The 21,576-nt window shown below is 43.1% G+C and overlaps 1 protein-coding gene across 1 annotated transcript; it reads right to left on the minus strand.

Moving 5' to 3' along the window:
• Nucleotides 1–7,881: 7,881 nt before the first annotated feature.
• LOC122009059 (probable metal-nicotianamine transporter YSL14) lies at nt 7,882–11,299 on the minus strand. Its single transcript, XM_042565051.1, has 6 exons — nt 10,692–11,299; nt 10,113–10,276; nt 9,848–9,945; nt 9,640–9,774; nt 9,306–9,495; nt 7,882–9,096 (listed from the first exon to the last, which is right to left on the minus strand). The coding sequence occupies exons 1-6, from the start codon at nt 11,140–11,142 to the stop codon at nt 7,981–7,983; spliced, it is 2,154 nt and encodes a 717-aa protein (XP_042420985.1). The 5' UTR covers nt 11,143–11,299; the 3' UTR covers nt 7,882–7,980.
• Between the last annotated feature and the right edge of the window lie 10,277 nt (nt 11,300–21,576).

The following is a 21,576-nucleotide window of genomic DNA, read 5'->3' on the forward strand; positions in this document are numbered from 1 at the left end:
GTCCCAGACTTTCGCCTCAGTGCGAGTTATAAGTGAGCATGCTCTCACGCCCAACGACTGTCCAGGTCGGTGTCCCAGACTCTCACCCCAGTGCGAGTTATAAGTGAGCATGCTCTCACGCCCAATGACCGCCCAGGTCAGTGTCTCAGACTCTCATCTCAGTGCGAGTTATAAGTGAGCATGCTCTCACGCCCAACGATAGTCCAGGTCGGTGTCCCATACTCTCACCTCAGTGTGAGTTATAAGTGAGCATGCTCACACGCCCAACGATCGTCCAGGTCGATGTCCCAGACTCTCGTCTCAGTGCGAGTTATAAGTGAGCATGCTCTCACGCCCAACGACTGTCCAGGTCGGTGTCCCAGACTCTCGTCTCAGTGCGAGTTATAAGTGAGCATGCTCTCACGCCCAACGACCGTCCAGGTCGGGTCCCAGACTCTCGCTTCAGTGCGAGTTATAAGTGAGCATGCTCTCACGCCCAACGACCGTCCAGGTCGGTGCCCCAGACTCTCGCCTCAGTGCGAGTTATAAGTGAGCATACTCTCACGCCCAACGACCGTCCAGGTCGATGTCCCAGACTCTCGCCTCAGTGCGAGTTATAAGTGAGCATGCTCTCACACCCAACGACCGTCTAAGTCGGTGCCCCAGACTCTCACCTCAGTGCGAGTTATAAGTGGGCATGCTCTCATGCCCAGACGATGTACCGGTTAGAGTGTATACTAAAAGCGTAGCTTTTTGTAAACATTTATATTTGAAATAAAAGAATCACATTGGTCAATGTCTACATTTTATTTAAGTGTAGTTGTTCAATTAATTTGTATTATAGATAACATGGTGTGTGGTGTCACACACAGAAGATCATGTTATCAATTCTTTATAAATTATAAACAGTTGCTCATGACTAAGATGGAAAGGAACAAACCATTGGAATAGTCGTAGTGTAATTAGGTATTAGTTTATCTTGACTAATAAATTACACTAGTACACTCTAAGTGTATTGAGTAGGACCATTTTAGGTAAGTTCTTTTTATATTGACTTGATAAAAGAACTAGACCTTAGTTATTATGGAAGTGTGTGCTCTTAATCCTAATATAATAACAAACACATATATTTAGTATTTATTTCTTTAACTTATCAAAGGGTGAGATTTAACTCGATAAATCAATAGGTCCGATAAGTTGGGAAATAATATTACTTATAGTGTGTGTTGTTGATTATAGAAGAAAACGGTGTCCTAGTATTTATTTCTTTAACTTATCTAGGTTGAGAATGCCCCCAAGAGGAGCTCATAAGGATTGTCATGTTAAACCCTGCAGGTGGACTTAGTCCGACATGACAATGAGGTTGAGTGGTACTACTCTTGGACTAAGACATTAATTATAGTGAGTTGTCAGTAACTCAATTAAATTAATGGACATTCGATATCTTAAACACAGGGAAACTAACACACTCATGATAAGAAAGAGCCCATAATGTAATTTGGGATTGGTGAGGTAGTGCAATAATAACTCTTTAGTTGAATGAGTTATTATTGATGAACTTGAATTGTGTGTTCAGGGTGAACACGGGATACTCAAGTTCATCGGAAGCCAAAATCAATTTCTCCTCTAGGTCCCTGTCGTAGCCTCATTAATGCATCAAGTTCATCCAAATAAAAGCTCATCTTAGTGTCCAAGAAAGGGGACGGCCCAAGGCTTGGTGACCAAGCCAAGGGCCGACCACCATCTCCTCAAGAGGGTCGACCCTATGCTTGGTACCCAAGCAAGTAGGGGCCGACCATAATAAATTCAAATAGGAGGAGTGTTTTGAATTTTTAAAATTTTCTCTTTGTAGAAAATTACAAGTTTTAAAAGAGAGATTTTAAAATATAAAACTTTTCTTATTTGAATTAGGCTACATGGTTTAAAATAAAATTTTAAAAGTTTTAAAACTTTACTTTTTTAACCATCCTCATGGTTTTAAGGAAAAAAGAAGAGAAGTTTTAAATTTAAAATTTTATATTTTTGTAACCATGTTAAAAAAGGAAATTTTAGAAGAGAAGTTTTAAATTTTAAAACTTGGTTTTAATTTTTAAAACTTTCCTTTTTTAACATCCACATTAGGAGATTAAAGCAAGCTTGTAAAATTTTATAAGAGCTTTCCTTCTTTGCTTATAAAATTTTTACAAAATTTGTATTCCTTCCTCTTAGGGCCGACCACCCTTGCTTGGTGCCCAAGCAAGGGGTTGACCAATCAATTGATTCAATCAGGAGGAGAAAAAAGGAATTAAAAAGGAGGAAAGGAAAAACAAGAGGATGATTTTAATTTTTTGTAAAAATCTTTCCTTGTTTGTCTTGGGCAAGTATTATAAAAGAAGGAGAGGAGAGACCTCATCATTAATTCGATTCTTTTCTCTCTTCTCTCTAGTTTTCTCCTAAGGGTCGACCCTTGTTTCTCTTCATGCTAGGGTCGACCACCTCTATGTGGTTGTTTTGTATGGCCGGATACAAAGAGAAGGAGAAGAAGAGGAGAAGTAGAGTATGCATCTATTCTTATTCCATTGATTGTGCTATCTCTTGTGGTCGGATCTCTTCCCTTTCCTTTCCCCTTGCTCTCTTTGGTTCCTTGGTGGTGTTGGTGACCGAATATTAGAAGGAGGAGGAACTTTTCGGGTGGTGTTCATCTTGGAGGATCGTCGACCACACGACATCCAAGAGGAGGCGAGGAATACGGCAGAAGATCTCGAGGTTATTAGCATACAAGGAAAAGGTATAACTAGTAATTGTTTTCCGCATCATGCTAGTTATTTTTCTTTGTATGAATTCCAAACACAAAAGACATTAGATTCTAGCTTTTTGGATTTGTTTCGAAGTTGTGTTTTGTTTGTTTTTCGAATTTGTGATTCGATTGTTCCTTTTAGTTAAACCTAGAGTTATATAAGGAAATTAAATATTAGCTTTTCTTAAAAGACTTTGTCTAGGCGGTGGTGGATGCTCTCATACCCAAGAAGGCCATGTGCCTCGCCATGCAGTCCTGGAAGCCAATTTTAGAAATTAATATTTAATTAAATTTATAACATAGGTGGATTTGGATCAATAATGTTAAGCATCGTTTGTGATCCAAATCTAAACCATTAAGAACAGATAAGTTAAATTTGGAATCAATAATGTTAAGTTCCGTTTGTGATTCCTAATTTAATTTGTAAAGAACACAATAGGTTGTTTAGGAAAGGTTCGACACTTGTATAAAATTTTTGTACAGTGGAGCCGGTACGTTCTTCCTAGGACCAAAAAACAGCTCTCACGCCCAACGACCATCCAGGTCAGTGTCCCAGACTCTCGCCTCAGTGCGAGTTATAAGTGAGCATGCTCTCACGCCCAATGACCGTTCAGGTCGGTGTCCCAGGCTCTCGTCTCAGTGCGAGTTATAAGTGAGCATGGTCTCACGCCCAACGACCGTCCAGGTCGGGTGCCAGACTCTCGCCTCAGTGCGAGTTATAAGTGAGTATGCTCTCACGCCCAACGGCCGTCCAAGTCGGTGCCCCAGACTCTCGCCTCAGTGCGAGTTATAAGTGAGCATACTCTCACGCCCAACGATCGTCCAGGTCGATGTCCCAGATTCTCACCTCAGTGCGAGTTATAAGTGAGCATGCTCTCACGCCCAACGACCGTACAGATCGGTGTCCCAGACTCTCGCCTCAGTGCGAGTTATAAGTGTGCATGCTCTCACGCCCAACGACCGTCCAGGTCGGTGCCCCAGACTCTCGTCTCAGTGCGAGTTATAAGTGAGCATGCTCTCACACCCAACGATCATCCAAGTCGGTGTCATAGATTCTCGCCTCAGTGCGAGTTATAAGTGAGCATGCTCTCACGCCCAACGACCGTCCAGGTCGGTGCCCCAGACTCTCGCCTCAGTGCGAGTTATAAGTGAGCATGCTCTCACGCCCAACGATCGTCCAGGTCGATGTCCCAGACTCTCACCTCAGTGCGAGTTATAAGTGAGCATGCTCTCATGCCCAACGATCGTCCAGGTCGATATCCCAGATTCTCACCGCCCAACCAACGTCCAGGTCGGTGTCCCAGACTCTCGCCTCAGTGCGAGTTATAAGTGAGCATGCTCTCACGCCCAACGACCGTCCAGGTCGGTGTCCCAGACTCTCACCTCAGTGCGAGTTATAAGTGAGCATGCTCTCATGCCCAACGATCGTCCAGGTCGATATCCCAGATTCTCACCTCAGTGCGAGTTATAAGTGAGCATGCTCTCACGCCCAACGACCGTCCAGGTCGGTGTCCCAGACTCTCGCCTCAGTGCGAGTTATAAGTGAGCATGCTCTCACGCCCAACGACCGTCCAGGTCGGTGTCCCAGACTCTCACCTCAGTGCGAGTTATAAGTGAGCATGCTCTCAAGCTCAACGACTGTCCAGGTCGGTGTCCCAGACTCTCGCCTCAATGCGAGTTATAAGTGAGCATGCTCTCACGCCCAATGACCGTCCAGGTCGGATCCCAGACTCTCGCCTCAGTGCGAGTTATAAGTAAGCATGTTCTCAAGCCCAACGACCATCCAGGTCGGTGTCCCAGACTCTTACCCCAGTGTGAGCTATAAGTGAGCATGCTCTCACGTCCAACGACCATCCAGGTCGGTGTCCCAGACTCTCGCCTCAGTGCGAGTTATAAGTGAGCTTGCCCTCACTCCCAACAACTTTCCAGGTCAGTGTCCCCAGCTTATACTTTGGTCAGGTCACCAAGGGACACACTCTCGTGCTCAACAGGTATGGGGATCGTACACACTTCCACTATAATCAAATAGAAGATACAAGCATGCCCAGATGAGCTAGGTCCTCACAACCCTTGTGGTAGGCAAATGGTTCGATAAGCAAATTATTCTTTCTCAATTATCTTTCCTTGAAAATATTCTTGGGAAACATGTGCCTATAAAGCATGGCAACATAAGGAAACAAGAAAATACAGATTCAGACCCACACTTAAGGACTATCTTTCAAAGGTTCCTATTATTACAAGCTCAGGAAATCTGGTCCCTTCTCGCTAGAGGTGCCTGTGCTCGAGTCAGTTCTTCTTTGACATATTGAAGGTTGCTTTGTAGATTGGCGATGATTTCATCTTTTATCCGACCTTCCTCTTGCAAGAGGGCTATAACGTCCTCATGTCTAAGCTTCAGGTAGGCAATATAATGGATCTGACTATTCAGGTCTGCACGAGCCTTATGCTTTAAAGATACCTCGGCTCGAGTCCTGGACTTAGCAGCCAACCAGAGTTCTTCCATTTCACGAGTCAAGGAGGCTTGAAGATCTCTGCTTTGAGTCATCTCCAGTAAAGCCTCATCTTTCTGGGCCAGTAGTTCAGTCAGATGGGTAATCTGTTGAGGTAAAGAAGAAGGTTCGCCAGATCCCATTACAGGTTCCATGAAGGTTTGAGTATGAGAAGATAGTTGATTCTATTGACAAAGGTTGGCTCTATTTAAAGAGATGGGTATAAGGCAATCTCCTTGGGAAAGATGAACACCTTTGGGGAATAAGGGTTCATTTAAGGAGGTATTACATCTCCCCAGATATGCCAGCAGATGCAATAACTCAAAACTCCTGGGAAGAAGTGAGACACTCCAGCGCATGATGGAATTCCCAAGGACTCGGGAAAAAGAAAAGGGGTTAAAATCTCAGTAAGGGAAACGAGTGAACTAGAACTTGGGTCTAGTCAGTCGGATTGAAGCCTCCTTCGACTAGACTTAAGGGAAACGAGTGATACGGCGCATGATTGTGGGGTCGGATAGCGGACATGGCCGGAAGTCAAGCCCCTATGGCGGTCAAAAGTCAAGCCCTCGTGACGGTCAAAAGTCAAGCTCACGTAGCAGTCAGAAGTCAGACCTACATGGCAGTCAAAAGTCTGGCCTACGTGGCGGTCAAAAGTCTGACCTACATGGAGGTCAAGAGTCCGACCTATGTGTGATTCAAAGTGTCAGGTTACAAGACGATCTTGGTCGGACATAAGTGGTGTTTCGGGGTTAGGCCTACGGGTCGAGTAGGAACTCGGAAGATAGGATTACAGGTTAGGAATTATAGACTCGCGTAACAGGACAACTGGGCCAGAGCGTATAGGTCGGAATATGCAAGCCAAGGATTACAGGTCAAGAATTATAGACTCGCGTAGCAGGACAGCTAGGCCAGAGCGTACAGGTCGGAATGTGCCAACCAAGGATTACAGGCCAGGAATTATAGACTCGCGTAGCAGGACAGCTGGGCCAGAGCGTACAGGTCGGAATGTGCCAGCCAAGGATTACAGACCAGGAATTATAGGCTCGCGTAACAAGACAGCAGGCCAGAGCGTACAGGTCGGAATGTGCCAGCCAAGGAGTACAGGTCAGGATCACAGGTTAGGACTTATAGCTTTGCGGCACAGAATACAAGGACCAAAGCATACAGGTCGAAATGTGCAAGCCAAGGATTTCAGGCCAGGAATTATAGACTCGAGTATCATGACAGCCGGGCCAAACCGTATAGGTCGGAATGTGCCAGCCAAAGAGTACAGGCCAGGATCACAGGTCATGACTTATAGCTTTGCGACACAGAATACAAGGACCATAGCGTATAGGTCGGAATGTGCAAGCCAAGGATTTCAGGCCAGGAATTATAGACTCGCGTATCAGGACAGCCGGGCCAAAGCATACAAATCGGAATGTGTCAGCTAAGGATTACAGGCCAGGATCACAGGTCAGGACTTATAGCTTTGCGGTACATAACACAAGGACCATACAGACCAGGATCACAGGTCAGGACTTATAGCTTTGTGGCACAGAACACAAGAACCAAAGTGTGCAGGTCGGGATATGCAAACAAGGATTACAGGTCAGGAATCACAAGTCGGGATATACGAATTGGAGCGTACAGATGAAGGATATGCGAATCAAGGCATACTGATCGGGACAGACGGACTCGGACTAAGGCGTACAGGTCGGAATTCAGCATAAGCGGAATCGAACTAAGGCATACATATCACGATTAAAAGGTAAAGCAGGTCAGGAGTTCACAAGGCAAGACACGTAGGACAGGGTCAGACATACAGGTCTAGATTTACGAAGAGGCAAACAAAGGTTATGGAATACAGATCTACATCCACAGGTCAAGGCTCACAGATACGAAGACCCAGTTCCAGTTTGACAGATCTGGGTGGTCAAGCACTAGACGACAGTTAAGTGAGGAAATCGTAACAACCTGTCAGAGAATAATCACTACATATCAGGGAATATACCAATGGTCTAGGGCTCGCGACACCTCGATCCTTCCGCCGACCTATAGAAAGGTGTTATGTGTCATTCACCGCTAGACAGATTCTGACACCCGACATTCCCTGACACCCGTCAGATTCCAGAAGCATCTACGACCATATAAAAAGGGAGGCTTTGTCTCTACACAGGTACGCTCACTCGTCTTTTCATTCTCGTCTGTTACTTTTCGTCCTTTTTACTGTGTTTCTGGGGAAAAAGTACCTGACTTGAGCGTCGGAGGACCTAACCCGGAGACTTTTTCCCTAGTTCTTGGTCTTTAACGTAAGGTGAGTCGTCTGAGTGTGCGCAAGACCCTCGCCTCGTCATCCTCGTCATCACCCCCCCGTCATCCGTCCGTGTGAATCTCTCTAGAGGGTACCCCGTCAACCAGGGTTCGCTACGACCTTCTGTCAATACCAAAGACAGCGCGGCTGACCTCTGTCCGACTCAGCTTCCGGACAGGATCAGTCCTAATTTTCAGCTATTTATTTTCCAGAACATGTTCTAAATTCATACAAATTGTCTGATCACTGAAGCAATCCATGCTAAACATTTTGGAAGAACTTAAAATCACTGTACTGCAACAGGATGAAGAAAGAAAAGGATTATTAATCTCTCAGCTAGGAGATGAACTTGATGCAAAAACAAATACCTCTAAATCTGATTTTGTTTTTAGATAGTAAAACAGCTACAACCTTCTATCTGTCAATCCTTCTGTTGCACATCACTAAGACAAGGATGCAATGTATGCATCCACTTTCTCGTTCATGCTCCTCGACAAAAACTTCATACAAATGGGTGGATTCACCTTAGCAAGAGCAAGCACCGATTGCGGAAGAGTCCATATCCCGTCGCCACAAATCAAACCTGAAGCCACAGCTGGAGCAAATGCATCTGCTTTTGCCTTGTTGATCTTCTGCCAGACGAACAAAATCAAGCTTCCTACACACATGTCAATGGCAAAGTAGGATCCCAAGTAAAATGGTATTGCCATCGCCATTGGAAGAGGTATAAACCTTGCAATCTTCTCCCCCACGATGTCTCGTATTGCATTGATGATGATCGCGGCAGCAAAGAATATGAAGCAGAGAGTGAGGCAGTGTTTTGGCAGTGATGAGAAGCCTTCAACTCCGAGTACAGCCATGTTACGATAAACAAGAGCATTGGGTGAAGGGTATTCTGATCCAGGCATGCCAATGTCTTTGAATGCATTCAAGAACAACCAGAAAACTGAAGGAGCAATCACACAGCCCATGGCTGTGCCGATCACTTGACTAATAAACATGGACCTGGGAGAGGCCAGAGTCAAGTACCCTGTCTTGAAGTCCTGCATGAGGTCGGATGCAGTGGACACGATGCTCATCATGACACCACAAGCAGCAAGGCCTGCAAGAATACCGCCGTGGGAAGCACCGGCCCACGCACCGATGATGAAAATCGCAAGTTTCCCATAAGTCGAGGCGAGCGACCAGTCAGTAAGGCCTGCGCCATAGGCATTGCAGAATGCCAGCACCGGTGCAAATATGTAGGACACCAACACATGGTACCACTTCAGTTGTGGATAAATGTGCGGTATTGTGACAATGGAGATAATTGCAACAACTATGTAACCTCCATAGGCAATTGGTTTTGGGATTTGGTCGCTGAGAAAGAGTTCAGTTCGACGCTTATCGTCGAAGGAAACAGGTGATGTATCATAAGCTGAAGGGTCGTCAGAACCCACCACTGCATTCGCAGAGTTTTTGTTCTTCATTTGAGATACTAAGGCGATTATGGTCTTGCCGAAAACTTTGAAGAAGTTGTAGAGTCCATCTCCCAGGATCAAGGCAATTGCTATAAAGACCTGGAAAATAGCATATGCAAAAGCATAAATTGTAAGAGACTATTATCGACGTATTTAGAGTAAACAAGTTTATGATAAGTGAATCTGTTAGACACTTCAAAAACAATGATTAAACTTGATTTAGGACAATCACATGATACTTAATGGACCAAAATGATCATCTGTTTGACCAGCCATCTTCAGGAATCTGAGTAAAAGAGAGACAATACCCGGTAACCTTGCAAACCATGAAGACTGTTTTTGGGTATATCAGCTGGATACCAGCTTCCTTTCTTAGCATCTATAAGAGGCCACATAATTCCCCATGAGAGGATGCCTCCCAAGAGAACAGATACGTTCACAAGGTAGGGGCAAATCATCCCAACCCCAACATAAGTAGCCGAAAAATCAAAATAAAACCTGCAAGGTGTGAATTCATGATGTCAACAAGAAGTAATCTCCTTGGTACTTGTTTTTTCAGCATTAATTCTCTCTTTCAAAAGTAAGCACTAGACTAAGAAGATTAAATTTACAGAGACTCGCATTTATAATACTCATCCATACTTGTTTTGGTATGCTTCGAGGCCTAATGTAGGGAATGAAACAAATCCACAATTGTCTCCAGCAGTGTAGAACCACTGGAAGAAGCCCCACAGAAAGCTGCACACAAAAAACTTCCCCAACATTTTCACCTGTTTCCTGCAACAAATTTACAGTTTTCTAACATAAACTCGAAAAGTAATCAGAAAGCATAATTTTAAGATTGTCATACTTCGCTAGCTTAGCTCCACTAGGAGTATGGAAGCTGTTGATAAGGTGTGCTGTTGCAGTTCCACTGGGATAGATCAGTTTGTAGTCAATGATCATTATCTAAGAACAACAACCTTTCGATTAGTATAAAAACATAAAACTTGATCCAAATACAATATTTTCTACTGGAATGAGGTTTTGCACTACTGGACTTATTATTGTGGATTGAAAGACTCATGCACGAGAAACTGATTCACTGGTCTAACGTGCTAAGTTAGATACAATACCTTTCTCATGGGTACAAGGGAGAACAACCCTAGGAAACTGACAACAAAGAGGAATCCAATCATCCATCCAAGCTTAGGATTCTTTATGTTCTGTGAATAATCAGTTTCTGTTGATTGCTTGGCAATCGTTTCACTCATGGCAAACAGGTAACTTCCGAAACCCCCTGCTCATGTAAGTCTGTTAGATATCAATTCAGCTAATAGCTTAACATTTCTATCACAAATGACTAAAAATAAATAAGTAGAGAAAATAAAACAATCACTGGAGACAAACATTGATCTGAGTTGCAAAATAACATTTATGGAAGAAACTAGTTTGTTTACGAAACCGACACAACCATCAGCCTCAAAAAGAAAACTTTGTATGATTCATCAAACTTGCAGAATATTTTTTTTTTCTCCGAGACACTTGCAAATAACTCGAAATCAATGTAGATAGCAATAAAAAATTGTGAACTGAGAAAAAAGAAAAGGGTAAAAATTGATAACAACATGAAATTTAACAATATTAACTCAATTTTACCATTTCCATCAAGAACAATGAAGAAGAAAAGGAAGAAGAATGGCAGAGAGGAATACCGCTGAAGGCGATTCCAGAGGTAGCGACGACGCAGGTCTGGATGACGGTATTCTCCTGGCGGGTGAAGGGACGGCGGAGGAGGCCGGCTCGCGCAAGCGCCGCCGTCCAGGTTTTGACGAAGAAGAAGCCGAGCAGGCCGGCGGAGACGTTGAGGGAGGGGATGACGCCAGTCGTGAGATTGAGCTTCATCACTATCACGCTAAACAACACCCCCAGAAGCAGGCTCACCGCGAACGCCCGCACCGTCAGCTGCTCCCTCCACGCGGGCACCGGCTTGCCGTCGAACTCCCTCTCGATGGACGCCGCCGCCTCCGCCTCCGCTTCATCCTCATCGCCGTCCGACCTCCCCCTCCTCCTCCTGACCGCGCCACCATCACCGCCACCACGACCCTCCGGATCCTCCTCGATCGTACTCTTCCACTCCAGCTCCTCCCCCTCCACAGCGCCCATGATCCCCTCTCCGCTTAGCGCGACGAATGCTCCGCTCCGATTTGGACTCCGATCGGAAGGGCGTCGTCAGGGACGGAGAGCGAGCGGTTCAAATAGAAGCGGGAGTGGAGCCACGATCGGGTCTGGCTGCAGCCTGAGCGTGATCGCACGGCCTCGATCTGTAACTGCTAGCCGTCGATGACAAAGTGACGCGTTGTAAAAAACTGATGAATCAGATAACACGAAGGGACGCGTTGTGCGAAGATGGAAAGAAGAGAATGCATGGGGGAAAAGGTGATTTGTCCGTCATTTTATTCCCAGGCTTATATAAAAAATAAATAAATAAATCATGAATGCCTACCAGACAGTTAAATATCACATAGAAAAAAGAACAGATACTATTAATCAGAATTTAATCCCGACCTTCGTAGTGGTAAAGAGAAGAGAATGAATGAAGGAATGAATAAATGAACGCATTTATTGGATTGGATGGTCGTTCGTTGGCCTTGATGGGTGAGCCACAAACCGGGTCAGCCTGGGCACACACGCATCTTTTTATCGGACTGCGTGTGTTGATTTTGTTTGGGGACGAAGTAAAATGTCCAGACTCCTATATCTTGTCTACAGGAGTGAACTGACCATTTCTAACTGACCAAGGATAGAAATACTAACTTATTATAATTTTTATTAAAAATGTGTTTAAAACAAAAATCATCTGAGCATACTGTATATTAGCACTGTATTAATAAGTTGGAGGTAGTTAGACTCGATCAGAGTTTCGAATTAAACCGTTTGAAATTCAGTTTAAAATGTTTTGACTCGATTTATGATTCAGGGTCACTAATTATGATTCAGATCACAGTTCATCGGCAGGCAGTTCGATAGTTTATAGTTATTATTTATGTTTTATATTTTTTAAAGAAAATATTAACTATAATAGATTAGATAAATAGATTGATTTATAAATGGAAAATTACCTTTAACAGGAAGTTGGAGTAATATCATATTAAAAATGACTAATATACGTTGAATCATATTATTAAAATATTATAAATATTATTAAATAAGAAATTTATTTTAAGGAAAGTCCTCGTTGGTTCTTCACAAAATTGCTTCGGTTAATATTGGAGAGTTTGTATTTTTTTAATTTTGTATTTAAATTTCTTTATGATGTTTTTTTTTTCTTTATAGAAGGAGAGACTAACTATTTTATTTTATTTTATTTAATTCTCTCCTATTTGCTTAAATAAAACATTTTGTATTTTCTTTATTGACGGTACTTGAGAGAGGACCTGAGACATGGTTATTGAGACCCAAATGCAACGAAAATCGATCTTGTGACTCTTTTTAACTTGACAGTTTAAAGAAGAAATATCCGATGAATCGATGATTTAAACTGTCTGGTACTTCAAACCGTCAGTTCATAGTTAATTTTATATTGGAACCATAGACAAATCAGTTATGATCTTGAACTGTCGAACGAGACCTAATTACAGTTTCGAGCGGAGTCATGCTCGGATTTAGCCCGTGGGCGGATCTAAACATAGATGCTACGCGTTATATTAATTTTGAGCAAGATAAAGTTTTTTTTTATAATCCAGATTTTTACAAACCCAACTAATCTTAGCACGACGTTCAGTGCAGTGCAGTGATGGACGCAATCGTATGGAATCGGATCAGCAGTCGGTCAGGTAACGGATACGCAATACTTTTATATAAAAGGAATGCTTTGGCTAAGGCAAAGGCATTGAGAAAGAACGGAAGAGCTTTTGAAAGATAGCTAAAAGACAGCTCTGCTTGTTGGTCTAAAGCCTTCCTTCCCAGAAGAGCTGGGAGAGGCATAGAAGCCACAACATCCTTCTTTCTTGGGGAAAAGACAAGGGCTCCTCCCTCTTAAGAACTACCCAGCATGCAAATTGGTTTAGGGCAGGGCAGAGCAGGGCTACCATCTAAATCAGTTATAAAAGATGTTTAAAGTGTTCCTATTGTTAGTATCAGTGACATAACACCAAAATATATATATATATATATATATATATATATATATATATATATATATATATATATATATATATATATATATATATATATATATATATAAAATAGGTGTGAAAAAAATATAATTAAAAAAGTTAGGACAAAAAAAAATCCACTTTGTTTAAAGTTAAGAAATTGTATTAAGAAATATGTTAAAAATAGAGAATATTTTTTAATTTATAAGGAATGAGAAATATTTCTTAGATTATATGAATCAAATGTTTGTTAACATTTTGTCTGTGGTTAAGGTCCTCCTATGAATTTCAAAAATCTCAGATTCAAAATTTAACTACGACATACACGGGATGATTTTTCTCTAATGAGTATTATATCAAAAAAAGTGGGTTGTCTGAATGAATTATCGTAAGTGCTTTCCGATTTAATTTAATAATTGGTTGCAAATTATTTAGGATCAAATCAATCATCCTAATATTACTTGGTATAAATTGAATATATGATACCAACTTACAAAATAATAATAATATTTGATTTTATCCTAGAAAGTCATCCCTTTCTAACATTGTCTTGATCATTTGATCCAATACATTCGGTTAGTTATGAAGATATTTGATGAGGCTTAACTCTAAGATTGAATATTAGAATGAAAAAAATACATTAGATAATGAACAATGAACTCTTCTAAATCATCTCTAACAATGAAGCAACAATCTGCCATAACTTTTCATGTGTATTTCCAGTGAATTGTACATAGATGAAGAAGAATTTATTTGGAAGTAATAAACACCTTGACCATCTCTTCCGCGTAAAAAAAATTTCGCCACTACAAAACCTAATAAAGACAAAAGGATTCATCTTTAAATAAAAAAATAATAAATTTATGGGATTCCAAATGAATTGGCTTATATAGGAAAGTCTTGAATTAAAAAAATAGTACGGACTTTTTCATCCATTTCATTTTTGTAGTGGACAATTTGGCATGAAATATCTAATTTATAACGATTAATTTAAGAGGTGATCATTTCAATCTTATAAAAGTTTTACATCTATGATTAAGATAAATTGAAAAGTATTTAACGGACGGTCTATTAGTTCAGTATTTTTTAGGTCAACCACCTACTAAAAGAAATTCATTAGTTAATTTACCGAAGCTGAGACTCGATCCTTAGAATCTCCATCCTCTACGTGATAAACACTCTGCTTGCTTGGAAATGAACCAATTTGATAGGGCAATAAAAAATTAAAATAAGATAAGATGCTTAATTTGGATTTTTTTTTTCAAGACCACCCCTAGAGTATCACTAATGTATTAGAGCTTAACCACTAAGTTAGAGATGAATTTGTGTGGTTCCTTTGTCCTAAGATAGATAGAGAGGCACATCATCAAGGGTCTTACCTTTTTATCCTTAGATGGACCGAAGGGTAGGTCTTATTGTAACAAAGGTACTAATCCTCACTTCGAGAGCTATGTTAGGATTGTCTCATATCATATGAAATAGAGGTAAATTATATAGAGCTTTACCTAATGCAATGCCCCTTTGTATTAACAAAATGGTCTCAAAATTATCTTCTCTTTAGAGAATGTCTTTCATTATTTAGGTAAGACTAGCAATTATACAAGGAAAATAAATACTATTAGGACTCATGCTAGTTAGAGGGGGATGAATAGTTTTGATCCCTTCTCGTCGTTGCTTTGTGCTCGTCATTGAATACATAGAGCATCTTCAATTCAAACTTCAACTCCACATGTATAATTTCGAGATTTACTTAATATCCAACTCTGACGTGAATAATCCAAAGATCCATACCAACTATCATAACTCAACTATGAACACTCTCATTCTTGAAAACTTTTCGAAGACAAAGAAGCCTCATACAAGCTCAAATACAATAATACACAAACAAATATAATTGAAAATGATTTTACAATAAAGAATCTTACTTGCTTGATCTCTTATTATTAGGAAATACCGCCTCTTGACTAGGAAATCCAACAACACTTAGCTTCAGAATTTCCAAGAACTGACACTTTCAAAGCTCTTCAAAATTACCCTTTAAAGGTTGTTGCCTGATTTGATGAATTCGATTGTTGAAACTTACAGAATGACTCTTATTTGACATGTTTGACCATATCAATCAACTGATTTGATTTTGTTTGATTCTAGATTAAATCAATTCGACTGGTTTCTAAATTGATGTGATTAATTTCCATATCAGTCAACTATTTCCTAAATCAATTGAATCAATTTGTTTTTGCTTGCTTTTGGATCAAATTGATTCATCTGATTTTCCCAATAAGTTGAATCAATTTGCTTTTGATCATTACCACCCTTGCATCTAATCCAATGATTGATTCGAGCTTCCACCTCTCGCCAAGAATTTGATCCTCAACCTTCTTGGACTTTCCTTGCCTTGAATCCTGTGTCCGGTCCTTCATGATCCACTTGGACTTCTCTCTCGTGTCAAGTGTTCGGTCCTCCATAGCTCACATGAACTTCTTTCTCGTGCTAAATATCTGGTCCTCCTTGATCCACTTGGATTGACCTCTTGCCAACCTTTTCATTGGACTTTTCCTTACCAAACCTTCAGTTAGGACATTTCGTTTCCTAACCTCTAGTTAGGATTTTTCCTTGCCTAACTTCCAGTTAGGATTTTCTGTTGCCTAACCTCCAGTTAGGGCTTTCAGGTCAAGTATGTAATCCTCCCTCGACCTATTTGACTTCTCTTTCACATATTATCAAACATCAAAATTTAAGCTCGAGTCAACCTGAGTTTAGTCAACTTGATCAATCTTGACCTGAGTACGATTACACCAACAAATACATAAAGTAATTCTAGAAATCTAAATATGGTAACCTAAATCTCTAATTTATGAGAGTATATATAACCTTTATTAGGGAACCAATTACAATATTTTACAGGTGTAATTGAACCTAAATATCCTATTTATGAGAGTATATGTATCCATTATTAGGGAATTAATTACATAGGTAATTAAGTTATTGTAATTTATTGCCTATTACTAACATCTCTCCTCGAATTGATGTAGGTGATTCACAATATTAATTTGTCATTAAGAAATTTATGTCTTGGCCATGAAAGAGCCTTAGTAAAAATATCACCCACCTGAAGATGGGTAGAAATATGAGGAAGAGAAATGGGTCAAGCTTCTTAAGCCTCACAGATGAAGTGGCAATCAACCTAGATATGTTTTGTACGTTCATGGAAGACAAAATTAGTAGAAATGTGAATGACACTAGTATTATCTGCATGAATAGGAGTAGGACTGCATAGAGGAAAACCAAGCTCAGCTAGTAGACCACAGAGCCAGTGGATTTCTACATAAGCTTGGGGCATAGCTCTATATCCAGACTCAGTCAAGGACTTAAAAACATGGTCATTGATCCTGTCCAGAAGCTGAGTCAGACGGACCATTGAGTGAGGTGGCGAGGATGTTGACGGAGTTGTGATGTTTTGGAGGAGGGGTGTGCTGAGATGGCTTCTGTGTTGACCAAGTCATCAAAAGTCCTCTGGTCAACGCTATCTGCAGCCAGCGACCGGGTCCCCCCGGTCCCTGGTACCCCGAGGCTCGAGGCGGATCCAACGAATATATGAGTAACAAGATAATAATATAATAATGAAATAAATGAGGGGTGAGTACGGAAAACGTACCTTGGCCCGGGGGCGCCCTTGGGTGGGATGCTGCTCGAGTTGTCGCGACCTGGAAGAGTAGATGATGCCCGATCCGGATGGAGGGATGGATCTGACGATGTGGAGCCAGATGCGACACGAAGGCGGAAGACGAGCTGCAGGTCGGGAAATACTAGCATCATGCAGACCGGGTGAAGACAACAGCACGCAGACCGAGATATAACAATGGCACGTAGGCTGAGATAAGACATTAGCACACAGGCCGGGAGAGGACATTGGCACGCAAGCCAAGACACGACACATAGACAGGAGCAACGCATAGGTTAGAACACAGGACACAAAACACAGTCTAAAATACAATCGCGGCTCGCAGGCCGGGACACAATGACAGCGACACATAGATCGGGATTTAACTACAACTCGAAGGCCAACACATAGTAGTGATGTGCACGATGGTTGTAGCTCGGGATACGACACACAACTGGATCGGCACGGGGGTCGACATACAGCAGCGACACAGAATCAAAATGGAGGCAGAGTCGGCACATGGACTGCCGACACGTCGACTGTCGATACGTGATGAACGTTGGCCAGGGAGGTCGCGACAAGTGGAGGCTGTCGGCAAGGGTTGTAGTGCGTGGAGGCTACCGATGAAGGTGGGAGGTGGGCTGTGACTGGCGTTGCGAGGAGGAAGAGGAAGGGAGTTGTGGCTGTCACCGAGAGGAGAAGGAGGAAGAAAGGAGCGGTGGTCGTCGCCGGCGAGGAACTTCACGTGAGGGAAGGGGGATGTGGCCGACGTTGCGAGGAGGAAGAGGAAGGGAGGATGGGTTGTGGCTGTCGTCGGGAGGAGAAGGAGGAAGAAAGGATGGGTTGTGGCTGTCGCCGGGAGGAGAAGGAGGAAGAAAGGAGCGGTGGTCGTCACCGGCGAGGAACTTCACATGAGGGAAGGGGGTTGTGGCCGGCGTTACGAGGAGGAAGAGGAAGGGAGGATGGGATGTGGCTGTCACCGGGAGGAGAAGGAGGAAGAAAGGATGGGATGTGGCTGTCGCCGGGAGGAGAAGGAGGAAGAAAGGATGGGATGTGGCTGTCGCCGGGAGGAGAAGGAGGAAGAAAGGAGTGGTGGCCATCGCCGGCTAGGCGTTGCCCGAAGGAGGCAGCGAGAGAGGGAGAAGAAGGCTTCCTGCCTTCACTGTGCGTCAAGCGGAAAGGGGAGAGGGGTGGCGCTGAGTTTATCCGGTGGCGGCATCGTGAGGAGGAGTGGGAGAGGAGAAGAGGTGGATGCCGATGGCCCGCGCCGGCGAGAAGCAAGAGGGAAGAAAACTTTCTCCCTGGCGGTGGAGAGAAACCCCCCCCTAGCTGCATGCTACAGTGTTTTCTTTTCTTTCCTCAAGCCCTAACTAGCGAAAAGACCAAAATTCCCTCCTTCTTCCCCCTAATTTCTTCTCTACCTCTCAACCCATCTCCACATCACAAGTCTCCCCCTCAAGTCTAGTCGAAGAAGGCGCAAGTCCGACTGATTAGACCAAGCCTAAAACATAATTGCTATGGAACATGGAATCAGATCACTGGGCTCGTCTTATCACGTCGAACGAGTAGCTGTGGCGATGCTGAGCAAGTGACTTAAATAGTATCGAACGAGCGATGATAAATAACACGAAGCGCATGCTGAGCAAGCAATCGATCAGATGTCAAGGGAGACCGAGTGATATCGGGAAGACGCTTGAGCGATACGAAATAGAATGATCGGGCGAGTAGAGCCGTGAGCGCGACCGAGAAAAATACTGATCGAGCGTCAATAAATTACTACCGAGCAATAAAGAGAATGATGGACGAGCAGATCCATGAGCACGACCACGAAAAATACTGATCGAGCACCAATAAATCATGACTAGGCAATAGAGAGAATGATGGAAGAACAGAGCTGTGAGCGCGGCCGAGAGAAAGCGTCTACCGAGTAATAGTAATTCGCGATCGGGCAATTGAGAATTATCGACCAGAAAGCAGAATGAGAATGGGCGAGCGATGTCGAGCGCATGACCGAGAAAATATCGACCAGGAAACAAAGATAATGCCGATCGAGCAGAATGAGAACGGGCGAGCGATGTCGAGCGCGCGATCGAGAAAATACCGACTAGGAAACAAAGATAATGCCGATCGAGCAGAATGAGAACGAGCGAGTGATGTCGAGCGCATGACTGAGAAAGTGTCGACCGAGCTATAGTGATTCGTGACTAGGTGATCAAGAATAAAATGAGCGGTGTAAAGTGAACGCCCGAGCAGATGGCCAAGCAATACTGATTGATTGACTAAAAGAAGGTCGGTCGTGTGATCGAAAGAATGTCGAGTGGGTGTGAAGCCTGCGCTGGATAGACACGGAGCCTGAGACTAAATGAGAATGGGAGAATAGCCCATGGATCGAGCGCGAATGGGAGCGAAGGCTCTGTGAGCCAAGTCGGGCGCGGATCCCAAGGGACTGAAAGTGACCGAGAGCAAAGCATGTGGATCAGGCGCAAACGCGAGTAGAGCCTGTGGATGGAGCGCGAACGGGAGTAGAACAATCAGGTGGTTAACAGCATCGGCAAGCAAAATGCGAATGATGAGTGCTGGGCAGAGCGACAAGTGAGCAATAAGTGCCAACCGAGCAACAACGGTGAGCGAAAACGTGAACTGAGAGTGTCGGCAAGTGAATCAAGTGTGATGAGTGCCGGGAAGAGCGGCGAGTGAGGAGTGAGTGCCAACCGGAGGTCATTGGGCATGAGAGCATGTGTAAAATACCGGAAATAGACGAATATTAATAAGGTAATTTTTCGAAAATTTTGGAGATTTTCCGGGAATTTTTCGGAGCTCGTACGGATGAGTTAACGGGGATAAAAGCGGGATCCGGGAAAGCCTATTTAGGCTACCCCTTTTTAAGTGAGGAAAAGTTATTTTTCTTTTCATTTTCTTTTCCTTTTTCTTTTTACTTATTTCCTTTCTCTTCCCCGCCGAACCCGTGCGTGCCCTAACCCCTCCGGCGCCGATTCTCCTCCTCAATCCTCCCGAGCTCTTCGTCCTCCACCCGACGGCGCCATCTCTTCCCCGACGCCCTTCTCAGCCACCACCGCCCACACACCGTCGACGATCCATTTCCGGCAGCCGATTCCCTCCTTGTTGCTCCCTTCGTCCCTCTATGTTGCCATTGACCCCTGATGACGCCGACTTCCCTGTCCAAGCGCCGGCGACACTCGAGCCACCGCCAGTCGAGCCGCTTCTCAGCCCTAGCGTCGGTCTCCTCCACGCTGTGCCACAGTTTTCCCGACGTCGATCCCTTTTTGCCTAGCACTGGCATCGGCCACCATGTTTCCCGAGCCACCACTGCTCGATTCGGGCAAATTCCTGTGCCCTAGGTTGGGATCACAGCCGGCCGAATCTTCTCTCAGATTCCCTTGCGGCTAGGTCACGGATTGAAGGTGTTAGAGATCAGTAAGGTTAGTGGATGGAATATGGAAGTAGGTTATATTTGAATGCCTTGTTGAATTCTTGATCTCCATTATTGATCCTCGTACGTGATCTGTTCAGTGAAGAATTTGCCCTGCTGTGGATTAGAAATCATGGCTGCGAGGAAGAGTTTCCAGCCAAGCGTTGTGCGCTGAGGGGAAGATTTCAGCAAGGGGGTCTGCTGGGGTGTACGTTGTTCTAGCAGCAACAGCGATTGTGAGGGGGAGGTTGATTTCTGTGGATCAATGGCTGTGAATACGGTTGTGAACTTGAGGTAAGGATAAGGATTTAATGTATGTGTTGAATTGGATTACATAGTTAATTGTTAGTAGTTCATGTGTGATTGAAATTAATCTAACGGTATGGTTAGGGTTAAGATAATTAACCCAAGTTAATCGTTGGATTTAATTTAGGAAGGTAGAGGTTTATGTGATTGGGGGTTTTCCCTAAATTGTCCTTAGGGATTTTGTTTAGCTATCTTTATGAAACTTTAGCTAAATAAATGTATGTATATCGGTTGAGACAGGACTTTGATGCGGGACAAGCATCTCGACATCGGATTGGTTCGATTCGATCTATATCGGAGGCGGGTACCTCTTGACTTATCTTTTATGATATTGTCATTGGATATGCATAGTATTTTATAACTACATGCAATGAACATGTTTGCCGTTGGTATGTCACTGTTTGATATCCTTAGCATGTTAGGTTTGTCACCTGTGATGTATCCGTGCTTATATCTCGTGATTTGTTGCCATGATTATCTTGTTACCATGAGTATCTTTGTTTCTAGAGTGACATACCATGCTTACTGAGGTTAAGACTAGGATTTGGATTGTTGTTTCTGGCCTATATATCTAGATTATCTGATACTTAGGTTTTTGTGCCATATCAGATTTGTGTACCTCTATTTGTATATCATATATGATTCGGGTGTTTAGACCCTGATTCTTTGATCTGTGTATATTGTTGGTACATATGCTATGGAAGAGGGATATGATTTGGGTCTAGGTTGTTATACCTTAGAGGATTTGTTTACCCTAGATCCGTGGATTTGGCTTACTGATGGTGCCCATATTATGTATATATGGATTTTCTATGCTGATCGGGATATTCCATACTTATTATGTTCGGGACATAGGTTTTTGATATTCTATCTGACCTTGTACTCTAGATCTTGGTATGTGACCATCGCTTTTACAGTACCCATTTTGTATGTATGGATATGGTTATGTTGATCGGTTTTTGCTATGCATAGTGACATGCATCATGATTGCATGTTAGGCGATTGTCGGCTCCACTATGGTTGAGCCCATCGCCAATTACATGTAC

The sequence above is a fragment of the Zingiber officinale genome, chromosome 8A (genome assembly GCF_018446385.1).
Source record: "Zingiber officinale cultivar Zhangliang chromosome 8A, Zo_v1.1, whole genome shotgun sequence".
Lineage (NCBI taxonomy): Eukaryota > Viridiplantae > Streptophyta > Magnoliopsida > Zingiberales > Zingiberaceae > Zingiber > Zingiber officinale.